This window comes from Coregonus lavaretus (genome assembly GCF_964263955.1).
Source record: "Coregonus lavaretus genome assembly, chromosome: 6".
NCBI classification, from domain to species: domain Eukaryota; kingdom Metazoa; phylum Chordata; class Actinopteri; order Salmoniformes; family Salmonidae; genus Coregonus; species Coregonus lavaretus.
Window position 1 is genome coordinate 12,330,967 of NC_139993.1, and position 22,425 is coordinate 12,353,391.

The 22,425-nt window shown below is 42.4% G+C and overlaps 2 protein-coding genes across 3 annotated transcripts in view; both read right to left on the reverse strand.

Annotated features, from left to right (window-relative positions):
* The window catches only part of LOC311130366 (echinoderm microtubule-associated protein-like 6), a gene marked incomplete at both ends in the record, with an annotated part of 81,746 nt that extends 76,687 nt beyond the window's left edge, over positions 1-5,059 (reverse strand). Inside the window, 5 exons of the mRNA XM_084163090.1 lie at positions 22-207; positions 595-663; positions 882-980; positions 1,573-1,732; positions 4,863-5,059. Coding sequence (XP_084019216.1) covers positions 22-207; positions 595-663; positions 882-980; positions 1,573-1,732; positions 4,863-5,059 — 711 coding nt within the window. The remainder of the gene's footprint in view (positions 1-21; positions 208-594; positions 664-881; positions 981-1,572; positions 1,733-4,862) is intronic.
* Positions 5,060-15,353: 10,294 nt separating this feature from the next.
* LOC311131280 (spectrin beta chain, non-erythrocytic 1) overlaps positions 15,354-22,425 on the reverse strand; it is a 113,328-nt gene continuing 106,256 nt past the window's right edge. For both annotated transcript variants that reach the window (XM_084164168.1, XM_084164169.1), the window contains 4 exons: positions 17,930-18,144; positions 17,582-17,755; positions 17,250-17,292; positions 15,354-16,849 (listed from right to left, as the gene is read on the reverse strand). In XM_084164168.1, coding sequence (XP_084020294.1) covers positions 16,631-16,849; positions 17,250-17,292; positions 17,582-17,755; positions 17,930-18,144 — 651 coding nt within the window. In that variant the 3' untranslated portion in view covers positions 15,354-16,630. The remainder of the gene's footprint in view (positions 16,850-17,249; positions 17,293-17,581; positions 17,756-17,929; positions 18,145-22,425) is intronic.

The window sequence follows — 22,425 nt, forward strand, 5'->3', positions numbered from 1 at the left end:
GTGAAGCTGCATTCCACTCACTCCATGGGCTGCTTGGACTGTGTGAGCCAGGTTCAGCCCCTTCCAGACATAAATGTCCCCATTCAGCGCTCCAGAGTATGTCACTTCTTCCTTTGCCGTAGCCAGGCACAGAATGGTCTGCAGGTCCCCGGTCTTCCCAAAGATCCCCCGCTTGGGTGTCAAGGCATTCCCACACAAGGTCCAGAACTAAGTAAAGAGAAAGCTCACTTTTTAGATGGCTTAGTTTTTTTGGTCAACTGACAATTTTTAAGTTAAACATCAGCACTGGTAATGCTTTATTTTACAAGCTATTTTAGCCCGCTGTTAACCAGGTCGTTAATTATTATGTAATTACTTTAATTGCATTGTAATTACACTTGACACAAAAGTCACCATCTTCCATTTGGTACCAGATAGTTATCAATTGTGTTGAATTCTTTGAGGTAAGTACCAGAAAGTATCTATTGTTACCCCATAGTTTCATAGTTAAAACATTGTAAACACCAGGTAAGTACAAACTTAAAATGGGCTGTTAAATAAAGCACTACCATAGTTACACTATGTGTAGCTCCAATTATGGGGCTCAGGCCTCACCTTGATATGCTTCACCCCACAGCTTACTAGCCTGTGAAGTTGGAACGGATCCCAGGCAATATCAAAGATCTGAAACAGCAGCAAAAGCAGTTATTATGACCTGTGACATTAAGGAACACACCAGCGACACTGAAGAGCTACATTAACTCCTTAGTGTCGACAGCGTAGATATTTAAAAAAAATAAAAATAACTAGGTCCATGCATTGCAATCACAAGCAGCACTATTCCATACGTGCTAACCCTTCCCTTTGAAATGTTAGTTGTTCACAAAAAAAATATACCATACCCTGTCTGAGTGTCCAGTTGCTGTAGCCAGGACCCTGCCTTTTCTCCAGTCCCAGACACACACTGTGTTTTTGCCATCCAGCCCAACAGAGGCTAATCGCTACACAAGGGGACAATAGAAAACCAATTAGTGGCAAATCAAACCTGCTTAAGTTTATCCACTCTCTATGTTTAGGGTTAGCACCCATTCTGAAAAATGGCAGTCCTAAGGAGGCATTTTATAGAACACCGTAAAACCATTCTGAAACATTCTTCAAACATGGGAAAACTTAAAAATGGTTTGTACAAGCTACTTTGCCAGTGTCATTATAGTTCCTTCACCCATGAGTGAGAAAGACAGTTCTTATTGCTTATTTACATATAGGTATGGGGATTACAGGTGTATTACAGGTGTGACAAATAGTGGTGTAATATTTTACTTATCAGCAGTTACTGTGTAATGCTAAGTAAATCACATTTCCGTTATAAAGTAACTACTGTACATTGTATAAATACGTAATGTTAAGTGTTGACAAAACCCTTTAAAAAGATTTTTGGCCTTCTCTCTCTCAATGAAGGATGCTCCAGGGTGAATTTTCCTCTAGGTACAGATCTAGGATATTCACCCTACACCAAGAAGAACAGCTCAAAGTACTAAATCTAAGCTAAACCTTCTCAAATCAAAAGGAGACCAGCTCAAAGGTGTTCCTCACCTGTCCGTCTACATCAAACGCCAGACACGCCACCCCATGTGTGTGCACGTCTCGCAGGATGGACACAGTCTGCAAAGCGTACGTGTCCCAAACACAGATGTAAGGATCCTTCCCAACTTGTCCTGTGGCCACTTGAACTTTGTCAGGATGCATAGCAAGACTGTGTGGGTTGACCGGAGACAAATAACCATTATAAGCAGCATAGATCCTTTACAAAAAACACAACTTATATGAAACATACTGATATACATAAACATTGGTTATCATGTATTTACTACGCGTTTAAAGATGGAATCGGCAGTAAGGAAAACAGCACCACTGTTCACCCCACCGCCATTGTTCTCGCTTTTATTTTGTTGACGAAGCGGAGGTGAGGAGTGTGGTAAAAAAATAAATACAAATGCAGTACATATTCTGCTGTTCTATCACGTGTGCAATGATGTCCGAGAAAAAAATAAAAGTATTTGTGGTTTGCAGTAACTTCTTTGTTGTTGTAATATTGCAAACGGACGTGGCAGTTTCACCATTAAGGATTCCAGTTTTAATTTCCCAGTCAACATCCCGTAAAATGTACCACCATTTTATTTCATCAATTGTAATCCAGATAATATCCATATAATACCTTGACAATATGATTACTGTCTCATTCCGTGGGAAAATGTAAAAACAATGACCAAGATATTTAGAATTTAATCCATAGAAAGGTCCTTTGGGGGAGGATATTATTTATATTTGGCATTGTATCCAAAAGGATCATTGAGATCTAATTTATAATGTTGAGGTATTTGTACAATTTTGGACTTGCAGGCCTCATTCATTCAGTATTACTTTTAGTTTGTAGATGCTGCATAGCAAGTCAGCGTCATTTGAAGCTTTACCGTGCTTTGACATAAGTAGTGTTTAGATTTGGATAAAAATAAACACGTTTGCATCTAAATCTGCACTGGTGTTAATAAATTTAAAAATTACAGTTGTGCATAGAGTGTTTGGCCCTTCTAACTCCTTTTAACCACAGTCTGATGTCCAGCTGTAGAATAGGGAGAAGGTGGGTTGATGCCAGAAGCAATCGATGATTCAGTGGTCAAGCATCGTGCCCGCGAGCATGAGTAAACTAGCCACGTGATGGCTGACAGACACACACGTAATAGTCAAACCATTTGTTAGGATTTACTCCGGCATAATTGGAAACGCAGATAATGATGTAAGTGACTGCAAACCAAACAGAAAATCAGTGCTTTAATTCTCAATGTTGGCATCATCAGCAATCTCCACGTCCCCATTGTCAGCAGTTTTTCCTCCTCTGTCTGCTTGCATCGGGCATTGTCACGCACAGATAGAGCTGAACTAGCGGCTTGCACTGACACGCATCAGCCCTTGTGCGGACTGGCACATGCTTCCTCCAATTATTCTCCTCAAAGCAAGTCCAGAGGTTGCATGTCATTCTCACGGACAATGAGTGACTGTGTTCCCTATTTAGGACAACACGAAGATAAAACATGATTGTCAATGCTTTGCCCATCATCTCATACATGTTCCATGAATCCTTAATCCCTAGATGCTGTCTCAGTCAAAACTTGCATTGCACTTCAAAATCATGTCAAGCGGTCAAGTCAACCATACTTCAGTATTGTTCCATGCCTACTACTGGAGCTGGGTTATCCAGTTTAGATGGTCTTTACAATGCATCATTATGAAAGTGCAAAAACTATTTCATCTGACAGCAGACTGGTGGCATTTTGCTGAAGAAAGAATCCCAGAATGTAGCTTTAACTCCACAAGCCAATAAAACTCACATCTCAGGGAAAAGTGAATGCAGTATGTTTCCCTAATTTCATAGTTATTTTTACTAGGAAACATATCCTGCACTGGCGTGACCATACACTGAACCCAGGCTTGAAAAACAAAAATGTTAATAAATATAATAGGTTTGCAGTTCATCGCATAAGCCCTTTTTGCTCATGGTTGGTGATTCCCCCTCTGGTGATTCCCTCCCTACATTAGCATATATTCCAATTGGTATGGGGAAATGGGTGCTAATTCTGGGGCATATGTCAAGGCATACGCTTATCCACGTCAACTGAAATGCTTATCAATTTCAATGTAGGCTACATGTAGCATAATTTGAGGCAGCTGTCCAACGTTTGCAAGCATATAAGGCTACCTCTTTTTGTTAAGTGTTGTAGAACAAATAGGTATTATAATGGTCTTCATTATAATACTACAGGTATAGGCTATATCAATATGAATTGTAAAGTTTAAAAATGACTGCATGCAGTAACTAGCAATGGGCCGTGGTACCACAATTAATCATGCATTCCATTGAGCATGAATAGATGAATGCTGAAATAAATTAAACTATGAAGTCTGCAAATACTTCACAGACAAGCCACTGTATAATAGTAATGTGTACCTGACACAAGGTCTGGAAATGCAACCATTCAACAGCTATGAATTAAAGAAGCGAAAACAGGCAATCCTCAGGACAAGTTGTTTTCTGATTGGATGACTGATACCTCACTGGCCCAATCATGAGGCTCAATTTACCTCACATAGTGATGTCAATTGATTAACTCGAAGAGAAAATGAAACAAATGCAGAGATTTCTATTTTAGTAATCACACTTTCGTGATACGGTAGCTCTGTCTGCAAATTAAAACCGGTGTCGCCCTTTGTCCAAGTGGGAATTTTCAGTTTGTCTAAAGACGTTGGTTTACCGAGTGAGACAACCGTGGTATATTCGTACATTCATATGTTCAACCAGATACACTACCAGTGTTGTTGCGGTGTGTTAAAATGACACAAAGTAGCTTCAACATTCACTTCTGGAGGGTCAATGCATGACAAATGCAATGCAGAAGTTAAAAGAATCAGACGCTTGTGATGTAGCATGGAGAAAGCAATGCAAATGCAAAGTTACTTGCCGGACGCTGTTTTGAAATGCCTGGACTTCTGGTGGACCGGAGGAATGCAAACCGCAGTCAGTGTGACCCTGTCATGACCCCGGCATAACTTCACCGAGAAGTAATATTCCCTGTGAGTGGTTCAGTATAGCAGGGTTTCCCAACGCTCACCTTGGGGACTGGACTATCAGACGTTTCACATATTTATTGTAGCCCTGAACTGGCACACCTGATTCAATTAGTCAACTAATCATCAAGGCCTTGACAAGTTGAATCAGGTGTGCCAGTTTAGGGCTACAACAAATACCAATATGTGAAACGTCTGGTGGTCCCAGAGGAGAGTGTTGGGAAGTACTACAGTATAAGGAGAGTAACTTTGAGGTATTTTACCTGATAATGTCATCATTGTGTCCCAAAAAGAACTTCTGAGTGTGTTCTCTGGTGTTGTAAACCACGCCAACTCCAGCGACGAAATATACAATCTCCTTCCCAGCAGTGTAATACAAGTTGTTGCGGCACTGATGCCCCCTGTATCCATGAATCCATTCCAACCTCAGTTGGCAACGTGGAGCAGTCTTGTCAGCCATGCTTTGTCAGACTATTAGACTATTGTATTTGGCTAAACTGCAATTCAACCTCAACCTCAGATCAACTCTATTCCAAAAATGCAGCAACATGAACACAGAGTAAAATCCTATAGAGGCTGGTCAAGAGAGTATGGCCACTAGTGTGTCACACTATAATGAGTTATCCCTTCTCCCTTGTCTGTTGCCAATCCCCTTTGACATACAGCCTATACAGTGGAGTTTTGCATTAACATGTAGCTCTACATTCCAGTATCATGGATTAATTATACTTGTTACAATCAGATGGCCTCATGAATCAACACGACCAATGAAATTATGTTGCCTCTTCAAATTGCATTCTATTTAGCATTTTATATTCTACATAATACCGTTGTTGAACGGGTGAACTATATGACATCCATTGATACGAAATAGCCATTATACTATATACCTTTTTACCAATTCAAGGCATTTAAAATATAACCCGACTACTCTAATCCTATGTCATCTCATTCAGCTATTACAGCTCAATAGTCCTCAATTTTGGCTCACAAAACGAAAGCGTGGAAATGCATGTCAAAGGGTTACACTGTCCTAAACGGTTGGGTGCGATATCAGGCGAAAATATGAATATCTGACAGAATGGTATTCGTTCGGGTTTCAATCATAAAGCCATGACAAACCTCTTGACGATTTCGATTGACATCGACCGTGAAGCATTTGACTTGTGCTTATTCCAGTTGAAATCAACGGATTACAACGCCGATTTACACGCCGTCGATTCCCATGCAATGCAGAATAATTGTATTAGCTCCAATACTTTCGTCGCGTTTCCGTCATTTATTCGCATCCCAAATGATGCTCAACACTAGGTGAGCAGGAATTGATGGGAATGAGAAACCATATAGAAAAAACGCACACATTAAGATGAGGAAGGGCACAACACACGGAATCGTTTTTTTTTTTTTTGGGGGGGGGGGGTTGATATCCTTGGAATAAACGACTCTGACGTATGCAGGATCCTCTTCAGGAGGGTTCTCGACGCAATTCTTTTGAGAATGGGGGCTCTCGTTGCCTTTACGCCTGCGGTGGTGCTTGGTTACCACGACGCTTCGTAGGCAATCTCCCATTTTAGCAATGGATTCTGGAGCTTGAAGTTCTCTACAGTCGTCAAAACCATTACACTTATGGAACTGGCCTCTCCAAACAACTACTACGACCAGCACCAACAAAGCTGGAGCTCTGTCCTTGGAACCTGATAGAGAAATCTTTCGGATGTGCTCGAGCGCTGCCCTTGGTAGATGGTAGTGTCACAGAGTTTCTAAATGCAGAGTCGCAATATCGCGGGCCTCCCGGAACGTTAGCCAAACAGACCAGACCCGGGTTTGGGGTTTGATGTGTCAATGAGAGAAGTGAAAAATTATCCCTTAGTTGTTAATTTTCTTGAAATCTAAAGGCACAACCTATATTCGAGACAATATTAAAAGTACTTGAACATGTTATTACTCCAACCTCGTGAAAGTGACAAACTGACACGTTTTAATTTTAGTCAAAAACAACTGTATAGGAGTCTAAGGCACTGGATTGCAGTGCTAGAGGTGCCACTACAGACCCGGGTTTGATCCCGGGCTGTATCACAACTGGCCGTGATAGGGAGTCCCATAGGGCGGCGCACAATTGGCCCAGCGTCGTCCGGGTTAGTGGAGGGTTTGGCCGGGGGGGCTGTACTTGGCTCATCGCGCTCTAGCGACTCCTTGTGGCAGGCCGGGCGCCTGCAGGCTGACCTCAGTCGTCAGTTGAGTGGTGTTTCCTCTGACACATTGGTGTGGCTGGCTTCCGGGTTAAGTGGGCGGGTGTTAGTTAAAAAAAAGTATTTGATGACTCCTAAACAGTTGGGTGCGATATCAGGCGAAAATATGAATATCTGACAGAATGGTATTCGTTCGGGTTTCAATCATAAAGCCATGACAAACCTCTTAATGAGGTTTTAGTTTCAAAAAATCTTTGATGACATTGCCTACAAGTGTGTTTGGAGATTTCTATTGGAGAAGCAGTTTTAGCCTATACTGTACTGTCTTTGATAGGGTGATCAGGCTACACCTGTCACTGGTTGCCACAAAGTCATTAACCCCGCCTATTTCTACAATGGATCATTTAACTATTTGATTTTCAATTTTAGATATATAAAAAAATGTGGCCTTTCCTACTATAGCCCATAGAAACGCATTGAATAACACATTCATAAATGGCAAGACAGACAGTCAAAAAATAAATCATAAGGAATAAGTGTCTTTCTTATATCTAGGAGATATAAGAAAGCTAAGGAAATATATATATATATATATATATTTTGTTGGCACAAAACTACCGCCATACTTCCATTCATTGTTTTCCGTACCAGTTACCTTCAGACGAGTCCCGTGACACTTGTAGGGGTCGTAGAGCAAACGGAGAACACCATCATGTTCGTGAGAATCTCATCTTTCCATAGAGTGGTCATATTAGTTTTGTAGGCCAAACTGTTCAGACGTTACAGAAGTTGTTGTGAGAAGATCGATTTTCGGGATGTCTCATCGTCTGACAAACATCACTGTAGCTCGGCCACCTTCCACCACAGATGCTGAAGGCGGATGTAGTTGATTGAGACGCATCCCATGCAAAAGTATGTGGACACCCCTTCAAATTAGTGGATTTGGCTATTTCAGCCACAAACGTTGCTGACAGGTGTATAAAATCGAGCACACAGCCATACAATCTCCATAGACAAACATTGGTAGTAGAATGGCCTTACTGAAGAGCTCAGTGACTTTCAACGTGGCACCGCCATAGGATGCCATCTTTCCAACAAGTCAGTTTTGTCAAATTTCTGCCCAGGTCAACTGCCTCAGTCAACTGTAAGTGCTGTTATTGTGACGTGGAAATGCCTAGGAGCAACAAGAAGGAGACCACTGAGTGCTGAAGCGCGTAGCTTCAGCACTCGATGTTAGGATGAAACAGTCAGAGGTCACCAAGTGCAACATAGCTTCAGCGTGTAAATCAGCTAGAAAGATGTGTCGGCATCGAGTAATTGTCTCTGGCCCCCTCCCAGTTAGGGGAAGTGACGAGCTCTACAGCAGAGTCTCAGCACTCAATCGCTGGTTGAAAACTGTTTTCTGCCCCTCCCAAAAGATAACATTTGTGGATAATTGGCCCTCTTTCTGGGACTCACCCACAAACAGGACCAAGCCTGACCTGCTGAGGAGTGACGGACTCCATCCTAGCTGGAGGGGTGCTCTCCTCTTATCTACCAACATAGATAGGGCTCTAACTCCTCTAGCCCCACAGTCAAATAGGGTGCAGGCCAGGCAGCAGGCTGTTAGCCAACCTGCCAGCTTAGTGGAGTCTGCCAATAGCATAGTCAGTGTAGTCAGCTCAGCCATACCCATTGAGACTGTGTCTGTGCCTCGACCTAGGTTGGGCAAAACTAAACATGGCGGTGTTCACCCTAGCAATCTTATTAGGATAAAGACCTCCTCCATTCCTGCCATTATTGAAAGAGATCGTGATACCTCACATCTCAAAATAGGGTTACTTAATGTTAGATCCCTCACTTCAAAGGCAGTCATAGTCAATGAACTAATCACTGATCATAATCTTGATGTGATTGGCCTGACTGAAACATGGCTTAAGCCTGATGAATTTGCTGTGTTAAATGAGGCCTCACCTCCTGGTTACACTAGTGACCATATTCCCCGTGCATCCCGCAAAGGCGGAGGTGTTGCTAACATTTACGATAGCAAATTTCAATTTACAAAAAAAAAAATGGCGTTTTCATCTTTTGAGCTTCTAGTCATGAAATCTATGCAGCCTACTCAATCACTTTTTATAGCTACTGTTTACAGGCCTCCTGGGCCATATACAGCGTTCCTCTCTGAGTTTCCTGAATTCCTATCAGACCTTGTAGTCATAGCAGATCATATTCTAATTTTTGGTGATTTTAATATTCACATGGAGAAGTCCACAGACCCACTCCAAAAGTCTTTCGGAGCCATCATCGACTCAGTGGGTTTTGTCCAACATGTCTCTGGACCTACTCACTGCCACAGTCATACTCTGGACCTAGTTTTGTCCCATGGAATAAATGTTGTAGATCTTAATGTTTTTCCACAAAATCCTGGACTATCGGACCACCATTTTATTACGTTTGCAATCGCAACAAATAATCTGCTCAGACCCCAACCAAGGAGCATCAAAAGTCGTGCTATAAATTCTCAGACAACACAAAAATTCCTTGATGCCCTTCCAGACTCCTTCTGCCTACCCAAGGACGTCAGAGGACAAAAATCAGTTAACCACTTAACTGAGGAACTCAATTTAACCTTGCGCAATACCCTAGATGCAGTTGCACCCCTAAAAACGAAAAACATTTGTCATAAGAAACTAGCTCCCTGGTATACAGAAAATACCCGAGCTTTGAAGCAAGCTTCCAGGAAATTGGAACGGAAATGGCGCCACACCAAACTGGAAGTCTTCCGACTAGCTTGGAAAGACAGTACCGTGCAGTACCGAAGAGCCCTCACTGCTGCTCGATCATCCTACTTTTCCAACTTATTCGAGGAAAATAAGAATAATCCAAAATTTCTTTTTGATACTGTTGCAAAGCTAACTAAAAAGCAGCATTCCCCAAGAGAGGATGGCTTTCACTTCAGCAGTAATAAATTCATGAACTTCTTTGAGGAAAAGATCATGACCATTAGAAAGCAAATTACGGACTCCTCTTTGAATCTGCGTATTCCTCCAGGGCTTAGCTGTCCTGGATCTGCACAGCTCTGCGAGGGCCTGGGATCGGGAGAGACACTTAAGTGTTTTAGTACTATATCTCTTGACACAATGATGAAAATAATCATGGCCTCTAAACCTTCAAGCTGCATACTGGATCCTATTCCTACTAAACTGCTGAAGGAGCTGCTTCCTGTGCTTGGCCCTCCTATGTTGAACATAATAAACAGCTCTCTATCCACCGGATGTGTACCAAACTCACTAAAAGTGGCAGTGATAAAGCCTCTCTTGAAAAAGCCAAACCTTGACCCGGAAAATATAAAAAACTATCGGCCTATATCGAATCTTCCATTCCTCTCAAAAATTTTAGAAAAAGCTGTTGCGCAGCAACTCACTGCCTTTCTGAAGACAAACAATGTATACGAAATGCTTCAGTCTGGTTTTAGACCCCATCATAGCACTGAGACTGCACTTGTGAAGGTGGTAAATGACCTTTTAATGGCGTCAGACCGAGGCTCTGCATCTGTCCTCGTGCTACTAGACCTTAGTGCCGCCTTTGACACCATCGATCACCACATTCTTTTGGAGAGACTGGAAACCCAAATTGGTCTACACGGACAAGTTCTGGCCTGGTTTAGATCTTACCTGTCGGAAAGATATCAGTTTGTCTCTGTGAATGGTCTGTCCTCCGACAAATCAACTGTACATTTCGGTGTTCCTCAAGGTTCCGTTTTAGGACCACTATTGTTTTCACTATATATTTTACCTCTTGGGGATGTTATTCGAAAACATAATGTTAACTTTCACTGCTATGCGGATGACACACAGCTGTACATTTCAATGAAACATGGTGAAGCCCCAAAATTGCCCTCGCTAGAAGCCTGTGTTTCAGACATAAGGAAGTGGATGGCTGAAAACTTTTTACTTTTAAACTCGGACAAAACAGAGATGCTTGTTCTAGGTCCCAAGAAACAAAGAGATCTTCTGTTAAATCTGACAATTCATCTTGATGGTTGTAAAGTCGTCTCAAATAAAACTGTGAAGGACCTCGGCGTTACTCTTGACCCTGATCTCTCTTTTGACGAACATATCAAGACTGTTTCAAGGACAGCTTTTTTCCATCTACGTAACATTGCAAAAATCAGAAATTTTCTGTCCAAAAATGATGCAGAAAAATTAATCCATGCATTTGTTACTTCTAGGTTAGACTACTGCAATGCTCTATTTTCCGGCTACCCGGATAAAGCACTAAATAGACTTCAGTTAGTGCTAAATACGGCTGCTAGAATCCTGACTAGAACCAAGAAATTTTATCATATTACTCCAGTGCTAGCTTCCCTACACTGGCTTCCTGTTAAGGCAAGGGCTGATTTCAAGGTTTTACTGTTAACCTATAAAGCGTTACATGGGCTTGCTCCTACCTATCTTTCCGAGTTGGTCCTGCCGTACATACCAATACGTACGCTACGGTCACAAGACGCAGGCCTCCTAATTGTCCCTAGAATTTCTAAGCAAACAGCGGGAGGCAGGGCTTTCTCCTATAGATCTCCATTTTTATGGAACAGTCTGCCTACCCATGTGAGAGACGCAGACTCGGTCTCAACCTTTAAGTCTTTACTGAAGACTTATCTCTTCAGTAGGTCATATGATTGAGTGTAGTCTGGCCCAGGAGTGTGAAGGTGAACGGAAAGGCTCTGGAGCAACGAACAGCCCTTGCTGTCTCTGCCAGGCCGGTTCCCCTCTCCACTGGGGTTCTCTGCCTCTAACCCTGTTGCAGGGGCTGAGTCACTGGCTTGCTGGTGCTCTTTCATGCCGTCCCTGGGAGGGGTGCGTCACTTGAGTGGGTTGAGTTACTGACGTGATCTTCCTGTCTGGGTTGGCGCCCCCCCTTGGTTTGTGCTGTGGTGGAGACCTCTGTGGGCTATACTCGGCCTTGTCTCAGGATTGTAAGTTGGTGGTTGAGGATATCCCTCTAGTGGTGCGGGGGCTGTGCTTTGGCAGAGTGGGTGGGGTTATATCCTTCCTGTTTGGCCCTGTCCGGGGGTTTCTTCGGATGGGGCCACAGTGTCTCCGGACCGCTCCTGTCTCAGCCTCCAGTATTTATGCTGCAGTAGTTTATGTGTCGGGGGGCTGGGGTTAGTTGGTTATACCTGGAGTACTTCTCCTGTCTTATCCAGTGTCCTGTGTGAATTTAAGTATGCTCTCTCTAATTCTCTCGTTCTCTCTTTCTCTCTGAGAACCTGAGCCCTAGGACCATACGTCAGGACTACCGGGCATGATGACACCTTGCTGTCCCCAGTCCGCCTGGCCTTGCTGCTATTCCAGTTTCAACTGTTCTGCCTGCGGTTACGAAACCCCTACCTGTCCCAGACCTGCTGTTTTCAACTCTTAATGATCGGCTATGAAAAGCCAACTGAGAGACCTGAGCCCTAGGACCATACGTCGGGTCTACCGGCCGTGGTGACTCCTTGCTGTCCCCAGTCCGCCTGGCCTTGCTGCTATTCCAGTTTCAACTGTTCTGCCTGCGGTTATGGAACCCCTACCTGTCCCAGACCTGCTGTTTTCAACTCTTAATGATCGGCTATGAAAAGCCAACTGAGATTTATTCCTGATTATTATTTGACCATGCTTGTCACTTATGAACATTTTTGAACATCTTGGCATGGTTCTGTTATAATCTTCACCCGGCACAGCCAGAAGAGGACTGGCCACCCCTCATAGCCTGGTTCCTCTCTAGGTTTCTTCCTAGGTTTTCGCCTTTCTAGGGAGTTTTTCCTAGCCACCGTGCTTCTACACCTGCATTACTAGCTGTTTGGGGTTTTAGGCTGGGTTTCTGTACAGCACTTCGAGATATTAGCTGATGTAAGAAGGGCTATATAAAATAAAATTGATTGAAATTGATATAAAATTGTCTGTCCTCGGTTGCAACACTCACTACCAAGTTCCAAACTGCCTCTGTAAGCAACGTCAGCACAATAACTGTTCGTTGGGAGCTTCATGAAATGGGTTTCCGTGGCCGAGCAGCCGCACACAAGCCTAAGATCATCATGCGCAATGCCAAGTGTCGGCTGGAGTGGTGTAAAGCTCGCCTCCATTGGACTCTGGAGCAGTGGAAATGCTTTCTCTGGAGTGATGAAGCACGCTTCACCATCTGGCAGTCGGACAAATCTGGGTTTGGCAGATGCCAGGAGAACGCTACCTTCCCCAATGCATAGTGCCAACTGTAAAGTTTGGTGGAGGAGGAATAATGTTCTGGGGCTGTTTTTCATGGGTTGGGCTAGGCCCCTTAGTTCCAGTGAAGGGAAATCTTAACTCTATAGCATACAATGACATTTTAGACGATTCTGTGCTTCCAACTTTGTGGCAACAGTTTGGGGAAGGCCCTTTCCTGTTTCAGCATGACAATGTCCCCGTGCACAAAGTGAGGTCCACACAGAGGCAACCACCATTGTAATGATATAACAATGTTATATTGTTTTTCTTACATCTAGCTAGCCTAGTAGACACGGGTTCCACTAGATAGCACAGCCACAAAGTCAGAATTGGCTAGGCTATCATAAAAATTCATGAAAAGAAAAAATTGCTTTTTGGTCTTAATTTAAGGTTACGGTTAGGCCTAAGGTTAGCAGCAGTGGTGTAAACTACCTAAGTAAAAAATACTTGAAATAACTACTAATGTAGTTTTTGGGGGTACTTTTTACTCTATACATTTTCCCTGACACCCAAAAGTACTCGTAACATTTTGAATGCTTAGCAGGACAGGAAAATGGTCAAATTCACACACTTAAAGGAAAGGTTCACCCATTTAGAATGTTATGTTGTTTTTGTGCATCTCTGAGTGATGTTCTATCGACTCCCTGGGTCATTTCATGTTTTCATGTGTATCTGAGTTATTGGCGTTCAAATCCGTCCGGTATGACGTAGCACTGTGATAAAGTTGCTCTCGCTACACTGGAAGTTAATAGGAGTTGCATGGACTCACTCTGTGTGCAATAATTGTATTTAATATGATTTGTAAATGACTACCCCATCTCTGTACCCCACACATACAATGATGTGTAAGGTCCCTCAGTCGAGCCCCCGGGGGGGGGCTTTACTTGGCTCATCGCACTCTAGCGACTCCTTGTTTGCGGGCCGGGCGCCTGCAGGCTGACCTTGGTCGTCAGTTGAGTGGTGTTTCCTCCAACACATTGGTGCGGCTGGTTCCTCCGAAACATGACCCGCCAAACTGCACTTCTTAACACCCGCCCGCTTAACCTGGAAGCCAGCCGCACCAATGTATCGGAGGAAACACCACTCAACTGACGACCAAGGTCAGCCTGCAGGCGCCTGGCCCACCACAAGGAGTCGCTAGAGCGCGATGAGCCAAGGAAAGCCCCCCCTGGCCAAACCCTCCCCTAACCCGGATGATGCTGGGCCAATTGTGCGCCACCCTATGGGACTGCCGGTCACGGCCGGTTGTGTAACCTGGGATCGAACCCGGGTCTGCAGTGACGCCTCAAGCACTGCGATGTAGTGCCTTAGACCGCTGCACTACTCGGGAGGCCCGGCCAATTGTGATTTTAAAACAGTTACAGAGTTTAATGGCTGTGATAGAAGATAACTGAGGATGGATTGACAACATTGTAGTTACTCCACAATACTAACATAAATTACAGAGTGAAACGAAGGAAGCCTGTACAGAATAAAACTATTCCAAAACATGCATCCTGTTTGCGATAAGGCACTAAAGTAATACTGCAAAAAAGTGGCAAAGAAATGAACTTTTTGTCCTGAATGCAAAGTGTATGTTTGGGGCAAATCCAACACAACACCTCACTGAGTACCACTCTTCATATGTTCAAGCATGGTGGTGGCTGTATCATGTTATGGGTATGCTTGTCATCAGCCAGGACTATGGAGTTTTTAAAAAATAAAAATAAACATTAGAGTATTTTGTGTAGACGTTGACAAAAAAATGACAATTAAATCCATTTGAATCCCACTTTGTAACACAACAAAAAAAGTCAAAGGTTGCAAACACTTTCTGAAGGCACTGAAGCCCTTGTCTTCTAAGACAACAAGAATGACAGAAGATAAGCTGCATGTAGTTGACGAACAAATAGCCTACCAAAATGTCGGAAATTCTAAGAAGGAACATAGGCCTATGTAAATTAGGCATTAAAAAAATGATTGAGCACACCCTGTCAAAAAATTGTTCCGGCATTTTCTGTATTTGCAGGTTAGGGTGCGGTGTGGGCCTCAGATTTTCACTTTATCACATATAGTAGGGCGGTTGCGGATGGGTTATTAGCAATTGCGGGCTGGTGCAGGTTAACAAAAATATGACCCGCACATCACAAGTGTATAAGGTGCTCTGTGCTGACGTTATAGACTAGGGCTTTTAAACTTCGAATGTGTATTTAGTTACAAGACCAGTGGCTGCATTGACCGCACAGAGCAGACAGAGTAGACTTAAAGTACTAATTAGATTACAGCAAGACATTATGGCATCAAATTCAACATTTTCAAGTAGACGAGCTCCACTTTTCCAAAATCATTGATAACACACAGACTATAATGTTTAAAAGCATTTTAATGACATCGCACATATTTGAGAGAGAGAGAGAGAGAGAGAGAGAGAGAGAGAGAGAGAGAGAGAGAGAGAGAGAGAGAAAAAAAGTCTACAGGTGCAGTTTCATATATCAGAAAGCCGGGTCAATGTTCTATATATGCCCAAAGACCCAGGCATTGCAAAGAATTTCATTCCTATTACATCATTTCTGATTGTGCAGTAAGATGTTGTTGTTTTTTCAATACAATAGATACAGTGACAAAGAAATGCACACTATGTATCAAATAGCAGGATAACCTAGCAAAAATTATAATGTGCAGTGCTAGAGCCAACAAGCAAGCAACCTTTTTTTGAGGATTACCTTTTTTTGCAGTAAATGCTGAATTTCCACGTTTCCATTTAACATCAATGCTTTAAAGTGTTTATTATACATACTGATTTTATAATCTGTAGCCAACTATAATTATTTGGAAACATATATTATGATGCAACTCAAGAGGGACAAAAGTAAACAAACAAAGGAAAAACATGTACAAAAAAAATAATACTGGTCCATCATATAAAACATTATTCCATGAGGAAATAATTTCAAGACATTCATCTTGTTTCAATTACAGGTGTATTATTAGGCTTATCTTGACCTAAAAAGACATGCGCTTATTGATAATACTGGCTAACTATGCCCTTTTGGAGCCTGATATTTTCTTGAGGTTGTTTGTTTCAAATTTAAACTCAAGTAGGAATCATAGTAAATAATGTTGGAAAGTTTCATTACATCTTTTATTCAATATGTGTATGTGCAGTCACAAAAAATTAATTATTTTGAAGCACTGTTGTCTCCCTTTCTAACAGCAAAAAGAGAATGCAGGCCTGCCTCTTGAAGACACCCTCACAAAATTGAGGAAATGTTTAAATACTCAGACCCATCTGAACAAAACATAATGACAAGGGAAAAGCACAAAAACACATAAAACAATTTTTACAAGTAAAAAATAAACTAAAAAAAATAAAAATGGTCCTCATGATATTACCAAATCAATTTCATGATGGAACCTGCCCCATACACCTTGACACTCTTAACAAAGTACAAATGTTTCTTTTACATTTGTATTTCAAGTCTCATCAATCCTTTTACCCAATTCAAGGAACATTAGGCACAGCATGTGGGGTAGTTGAGCTGGAATATCATTGTGGCTGGGCAGACAAAAATTAAACAGAAGGAAAGAAAAAAAACAATACTGCACTAATAAAAAACTGAATATCTTCATTGCTGAGAAACTTTATAGTTTTTTCTTGCTGAAGAGGCTGAATCGCTTCTCCTTGTCCTTCTCCTTGTCTTTCTCCCGCTTGACCGGGCTGGATTCGGTGGTGAGGGTGACGGTGGCGGGCAGGGTCTGGGCTCGGTTCGACGCCGGAGTGCTCTGGTTGCTGGGCGTAATCGATACCTTGTCAGGTGTCCCCGCATTCAGAATGGCCTGGATCCATGTGCTCATCTCCTCCTGTAAGGAATCATTGAAAGGTCAGTTTCCTAAACACTTTCTAGCTAATGTGGCGCTTTCTCTGTCTCAAAAACCCAGCTCAACAGCAGCGAGAGAATGGCAATTGAAAAGATCTATGTTTAGAAGTGAATGAAATTAGCCAAATAAGTACTTTTCTTTTCTACGAGTGGACTGAGTCTGGGTCGTCATGAGATATAAAATGCCACATTAGCTTGGGAATTTTTGGGAAACTCACTCTAGAACAACTAGCCCAAGAATTAGGTTTGGTAGTCAAGACCAGGGCCTCTATTCAAAAGTTGTTGTTCATTTGTTTCACAGTATACCCACTGTTTTGTTTTGGCCTACTAAAACAATCTTTAACACGATTACACTGAATGTTAGACAAAGGAAACAGACGTACTTCATCTTTGGCTTGGAAGAGATACTCATTTCCATCCGTAACTCTGAAAAAAAAAGGAAAGAAATGTTGGTAACTTTATAAACATATATATTTGAGTTTGAAAAGCGATTAGAATAGCAACATTTGCTAAACAATGTTTCATTATGAAATGGCAGTCATTAAGCTGAACTGGTTCTAACAAAATTAACTAGAGCATTAAGAAATCAGATTTAGACTGAAGCAGATAGCGTAATGAAGTGCAACTGACAGGATCCACTTCTGGGGTGATTCTGGAAGAGGGAACTCTTACACAACTCTCATTTTATATATTATTTTACATGCGCTATCTTAACCTGAGTTTGAAGACATGCTTCTTTTTTTTGTAATCCATGGCCACATCACACACAGCCCCCATTAGACTGATCGGAATCGCGTTGTGGTAGGGGATGCCTTGACCAGCAGCCTTGTTGTCTTTGTAGAAGCCCATTTCCTGATTGTTGATAACGCAGTACACGTTATGCCAGGATCTGAAAAAGAGAGCCCAATGAGTCATCGTAAGCCTGGGATGTACTGTATAACACAAGTTAACTTCCTTAAAATAATATATTTTATATAAAAATAAACTGTATAATTAAATTACTTCTTCCAAACAATGCTATTTTGATTCTCTCTTTTGATCCAGTTCCCCTTGTTCACCATACCTGCTTGAGGCCTTCTTGTTGTGTCCCTCCCACTCATGCTTGCGGTGCAGGAAGCCCTCCAGCTGAGCTGCAGGCAAATCCTGGTTCTGGGTCGGCAACATGGAGGACAGGCTGCCCTTTCCCCGCCGGCTGGCTGTGGGCGAGGGAATGGGGCTCGGATCCTTTGAGTTCTGCTCTGCCACTCCATTCATGATCTCAACTCCGTCCACGCCATTCTGAGAGTGAGAGTGAGAGTGAGAGTGAGAGAGAGTGAGAGAGAGAGAGAGAGAGAGAGAGAGAGAGAGAGAGAGAGAGAGAGAGAGAGAGAGAGAGAGAGAGAGAGAGAGAGAGAGAGAGAGAGAGAGAGAGAGAGAGAGAGAGAGAGAGAGAGAGAGAGAGAGAGAGAGAGAGAGAGAGAGAGAGAGAGAGTGTGAAGCCCCCATTATTTTCCCCAATCATGCCTTAAAACTAGAGATAATATGCTTAAAACGCTAATAGCTCATTTTGGTTTTTGGATAAAGAATCCTGACTGAGTAGGCCTCTTGTTGCCTCGGGCTGTGATTGAGTCCTAGACCTGTTGGAGTGTTGGAACACACTGAGCCAGAAGATTCTGTCTACATCCATGGACTGCATGAGAGCCTGTGCGCATGGACTACTCGTCGGCTGTGAACGGAGAAGCGTAATAAGTCATAAGTCATTACAGCAGCCTCGAATGATGCTGACATCTAAACTATCATTTCCCCCTCCAGAAATGAGCCCAATATAACATATTGGTCCATATTATCAGGCAGGTGTGCTATTTAGCAATAAGCATTATCACCTGATGTAGCCCACCTGATGCAACATAGTGGCTATAAATAAATAAGCTGAGGCCCATCTGCATTTACCCCAATGGGCTAATCATTAGCTAGATAAAAAAATATAAAGTCTAAACATTTGGCTATCTTGATGCTAGTTACAGCAACATATTCATGACTTGAATGTCCCAAAAAAAACGTTCCACTGGCACTCAGCCAACCAAGGCTCATGTAGCCTACAGTGAATATAATGTTTGCCTACCAGTTACACCTGACCTGTGTTACATTTAGCCCCGGTCTTCCCTTTGCATTCATGGCAATTGGCGCCTGCTAATGGTCATAAACCATGCCGGTGCTAAAAACTCCCGTTCTAAAATGGTGCATTTTACTAATTTCTTGGATTTGAGAAATAAGTGTAGCCTAGTAACATTAGAAAGCTCAGTGATCCTCCTCTTTAAACAGTGGCCATCAAAACTGCTTTCAAAGGTGTTTTCCCGCGACTGCATTTAGAATGTTGTAGGCTACAATGACTGGGCATGCATATTTCTCTCCCTGTGCGGCACTCGCAATTTCAATGCACCTCGAGAGGAATATAATTTTCTCGCATAAAATGCGACCGACAGGCAGAACAATTGAGTAGGTCAACTATTCTACTATGGGGTTGTCTGATTTTGCTGCTGCTTACTCGTGTTGTTGGCTGTGGAAAATTAAATGTGGACAACACATTTTCCATTAGATCATTCAAATAACGAAAGGTACTGTGTCTCAGCTCTGCCTAGCTCTCATTTGGATCATAGGTGCTGGGTCTCGGACCTATAACACCACTAAAAGGCTAAAATGAATGTCCACATATGTTTAAATGGATGACTATGTAAAATGAAACAGTACTGATCCATGAGTAGATTAAACATGTATTTTTCATTCTATTATGCACTTTGTGACAAACTTATTTGTAAGACAGTTATACAAATACAATTGGGTTAATTCAGTATTTCTGTCAGGTCTTTGCAATGGTAAAAAAGAAACTTCTATAGAGAGCAAAGCATTGTCATTGACTAAGCTTCGTGACAGAAGATTATGAATCAGATGTGAGATCATGTACAACCACTGAAAGGTGTTGTTTGGAGAGCTCAATATAACCTTAGAGAGAAGCTAAAGGAATGGATGGGAAACTTTAAAAAGCTGCCAATTTATGTACTGCTTGTCAGAACACACCACATAATGATGCATTGGTGGAGAATGATAGAGAAGGATATACAGTGGGGAAAAAAAGTATTTAGTCAGCCACCAATTGTGCAAGTTCTCCCACTTAAAAAGATGAGAGAGGCCTGTAATTTTCATCATAGGTACACGTCAACTATGACAGACAAAATGAGAGAAAAAAATTCCAGAAAATCACATTGTAGGATTTTTAATGAATTTATTTGCAAATTATGGTGGAAAATAAGTATTTGGTCAATAACAAAAGTTTCTCAATACTTTGATATATACCCTTTGTTGGCAATGACACAGGTCAAACGTTTTCTCTAAGTCTTCACAAGGTTTTCACTCACTGTTGCTGGTATTTTTGGCCCATTCCTCCATGCAGATCTCCTCTAGAGCAGTGATGTTTTGGGGCTGTCGCTGGGCAACACGGACTTTCAACTCCCTCCAAAGATTTTCTATGGGGTTGAGATCTGGAGACTGGCTAGGCCACTCCAGGACCTTGAAATGCTTCTTACGAAGCCACTCCTTCGTTGCCCGGGCGGTGTGTTTGGGATCATTGTCATGCTGAAAGACCCAGACACGTTTCATCTGCAATGCCCTTGCTGATGGAAGGAGGTTTTCACTCAAAATCTCACGATACATGGCCCCATTCATTCTTTCCTTTACACGGATCAGTCGTCCTGGTCCCTTTGCAGAAAAACAGCCCCAAAGCATGATGTTTCCACCCCCATGCTTCACAGTAGGTATGGTGTTCTTTGGATGCAACTCAGCATTCTTTGTCCTCCAAACACGACAAGTTGAGTTTTTACCAAAAAGTTATATTTTGGTTTCATCTGACCATATGACATTCTCCCAATCCTCTTCTGGATCATCCAAATGCACTCTAGCAAACTTCAGACGGGCCTGGACATGTACTGGCTTAAGTAGGGGGACACGTCTGGCACTGCAGGATTTGAGTCCCTGGCGGCATAGTGTGTTACTGATGGTAGGCTTTGTTACTTTGGTCCCAGCTCTCTGCAGGTCATTCACTAGGTCCCCCCGTGTGGTTCTGGGATTTTTGCTCACCGTTCTTGTGATCAGTTTGACCCCACAGGGTGAGATCTTGCGTGGAGCCCCAGATCGAGGGAGATTATCAGTGGTCTTGTATGTCTTCCATTTCCTAATAATTGCTCCCACAGTTGATTTCTTCAAACCAAGCTGCTTACCTATTGCAGATTCAGTCTTCCCAGCCTGGTGCAGGTCTACAATTTTGTTTCTGGTGTCCTTTGACAGCTCTTTGGTCTTGGCCATAGTGGAGTTTGGAGTGTGACTGTTTGAGGTTGTGGACAGGTGTCTTTTATACTGATAACAAGTTCAAACAGGTGCCATTAATACAGGTAACGAGTGGAGGACAGAGGAGCCTCTTAAAGAAGAAGTTACAGGTCTGTGAGAGCCAGAAATCTTGCTTGTTTGTAGGTGACCAAATACTTATTTTCCACCATAATTTGCAAATAAATTCATTAAAAATCCTACAATGTGATTTTCTGGAATTTTCTTTTCTCAATTTGTCTGTCATAGTTGACGTGTACCTATGATGAAAATGACAGGCCTCTCTCATCTTTTTAAGTGGGAGAACATGCACAATTGGTGCCTGACTAAATACTTTTTTTCCCCACTGTATGTAGAGAATGTGTCTGTTAAAGAGGCATGAGCAAACTCCATTCTGCCACTCCATAACCACTTCACTCTTGTCAAAACACATTATCTTTGACCAAGGGTCCTTCTAGTCTCAACAACAACAAAAAATCCTTTGCACTACTTTGCTGTTGTACTGCTAAACCAATCGACAGGTGTTATTACGCAATAGGTCGTTTTGAGTTGTCATCATTGTTGGTCATTAGTGCCGGCCCTAGCCTTTTGGGGGGCCCTAAGCGAGATTTGGTTGTGAGCAAAACATTTTTGTGCCCCCCCCCCCCCCCCCCCCCTCTTGACGGCGGAGATAAATATTTAAGTTTTAAATTAATTTCCTGCAATTCTACACATTTTGCCATGGGGAGTAAAGAAAATGTTTCAGTTTTAAAGCAAGCTTTCTGCAATTCTACCCATTTTGCCATGGAGTGGAGAGAAATCTTTGTAGTTTAATAGCAATTTCCTGCAATCTTAGATATTTTGCCAAGACTTATGCCATGTTAATGATATCTGAGAGAGAGTGACAAAAAAAAAATCTATGGGGGCCCCCTGGAGGTCAGTATTTGACCATGATTACTACACGTTTAGATAGCTTTTTAGATTTTTATAACTAAACCAAGATAGACCACAGCCCGTCATTTCAAATGGGAACAAATTAGTCATAGTGGGCAGAACAAGCAAGGAGGTGAGCAGAGCCAAGCACGAGCTAACGAGATCCTATTGGCGCATTGTAGCATACGTTTGCATATTTCCGTTAGGGAACGCCTACACTTTGAAGTGCGCGTGTGCAATAACTCAATTCGACTTTGCACTCCTTCTAAACAATGCACATTTTTAAAACATTAG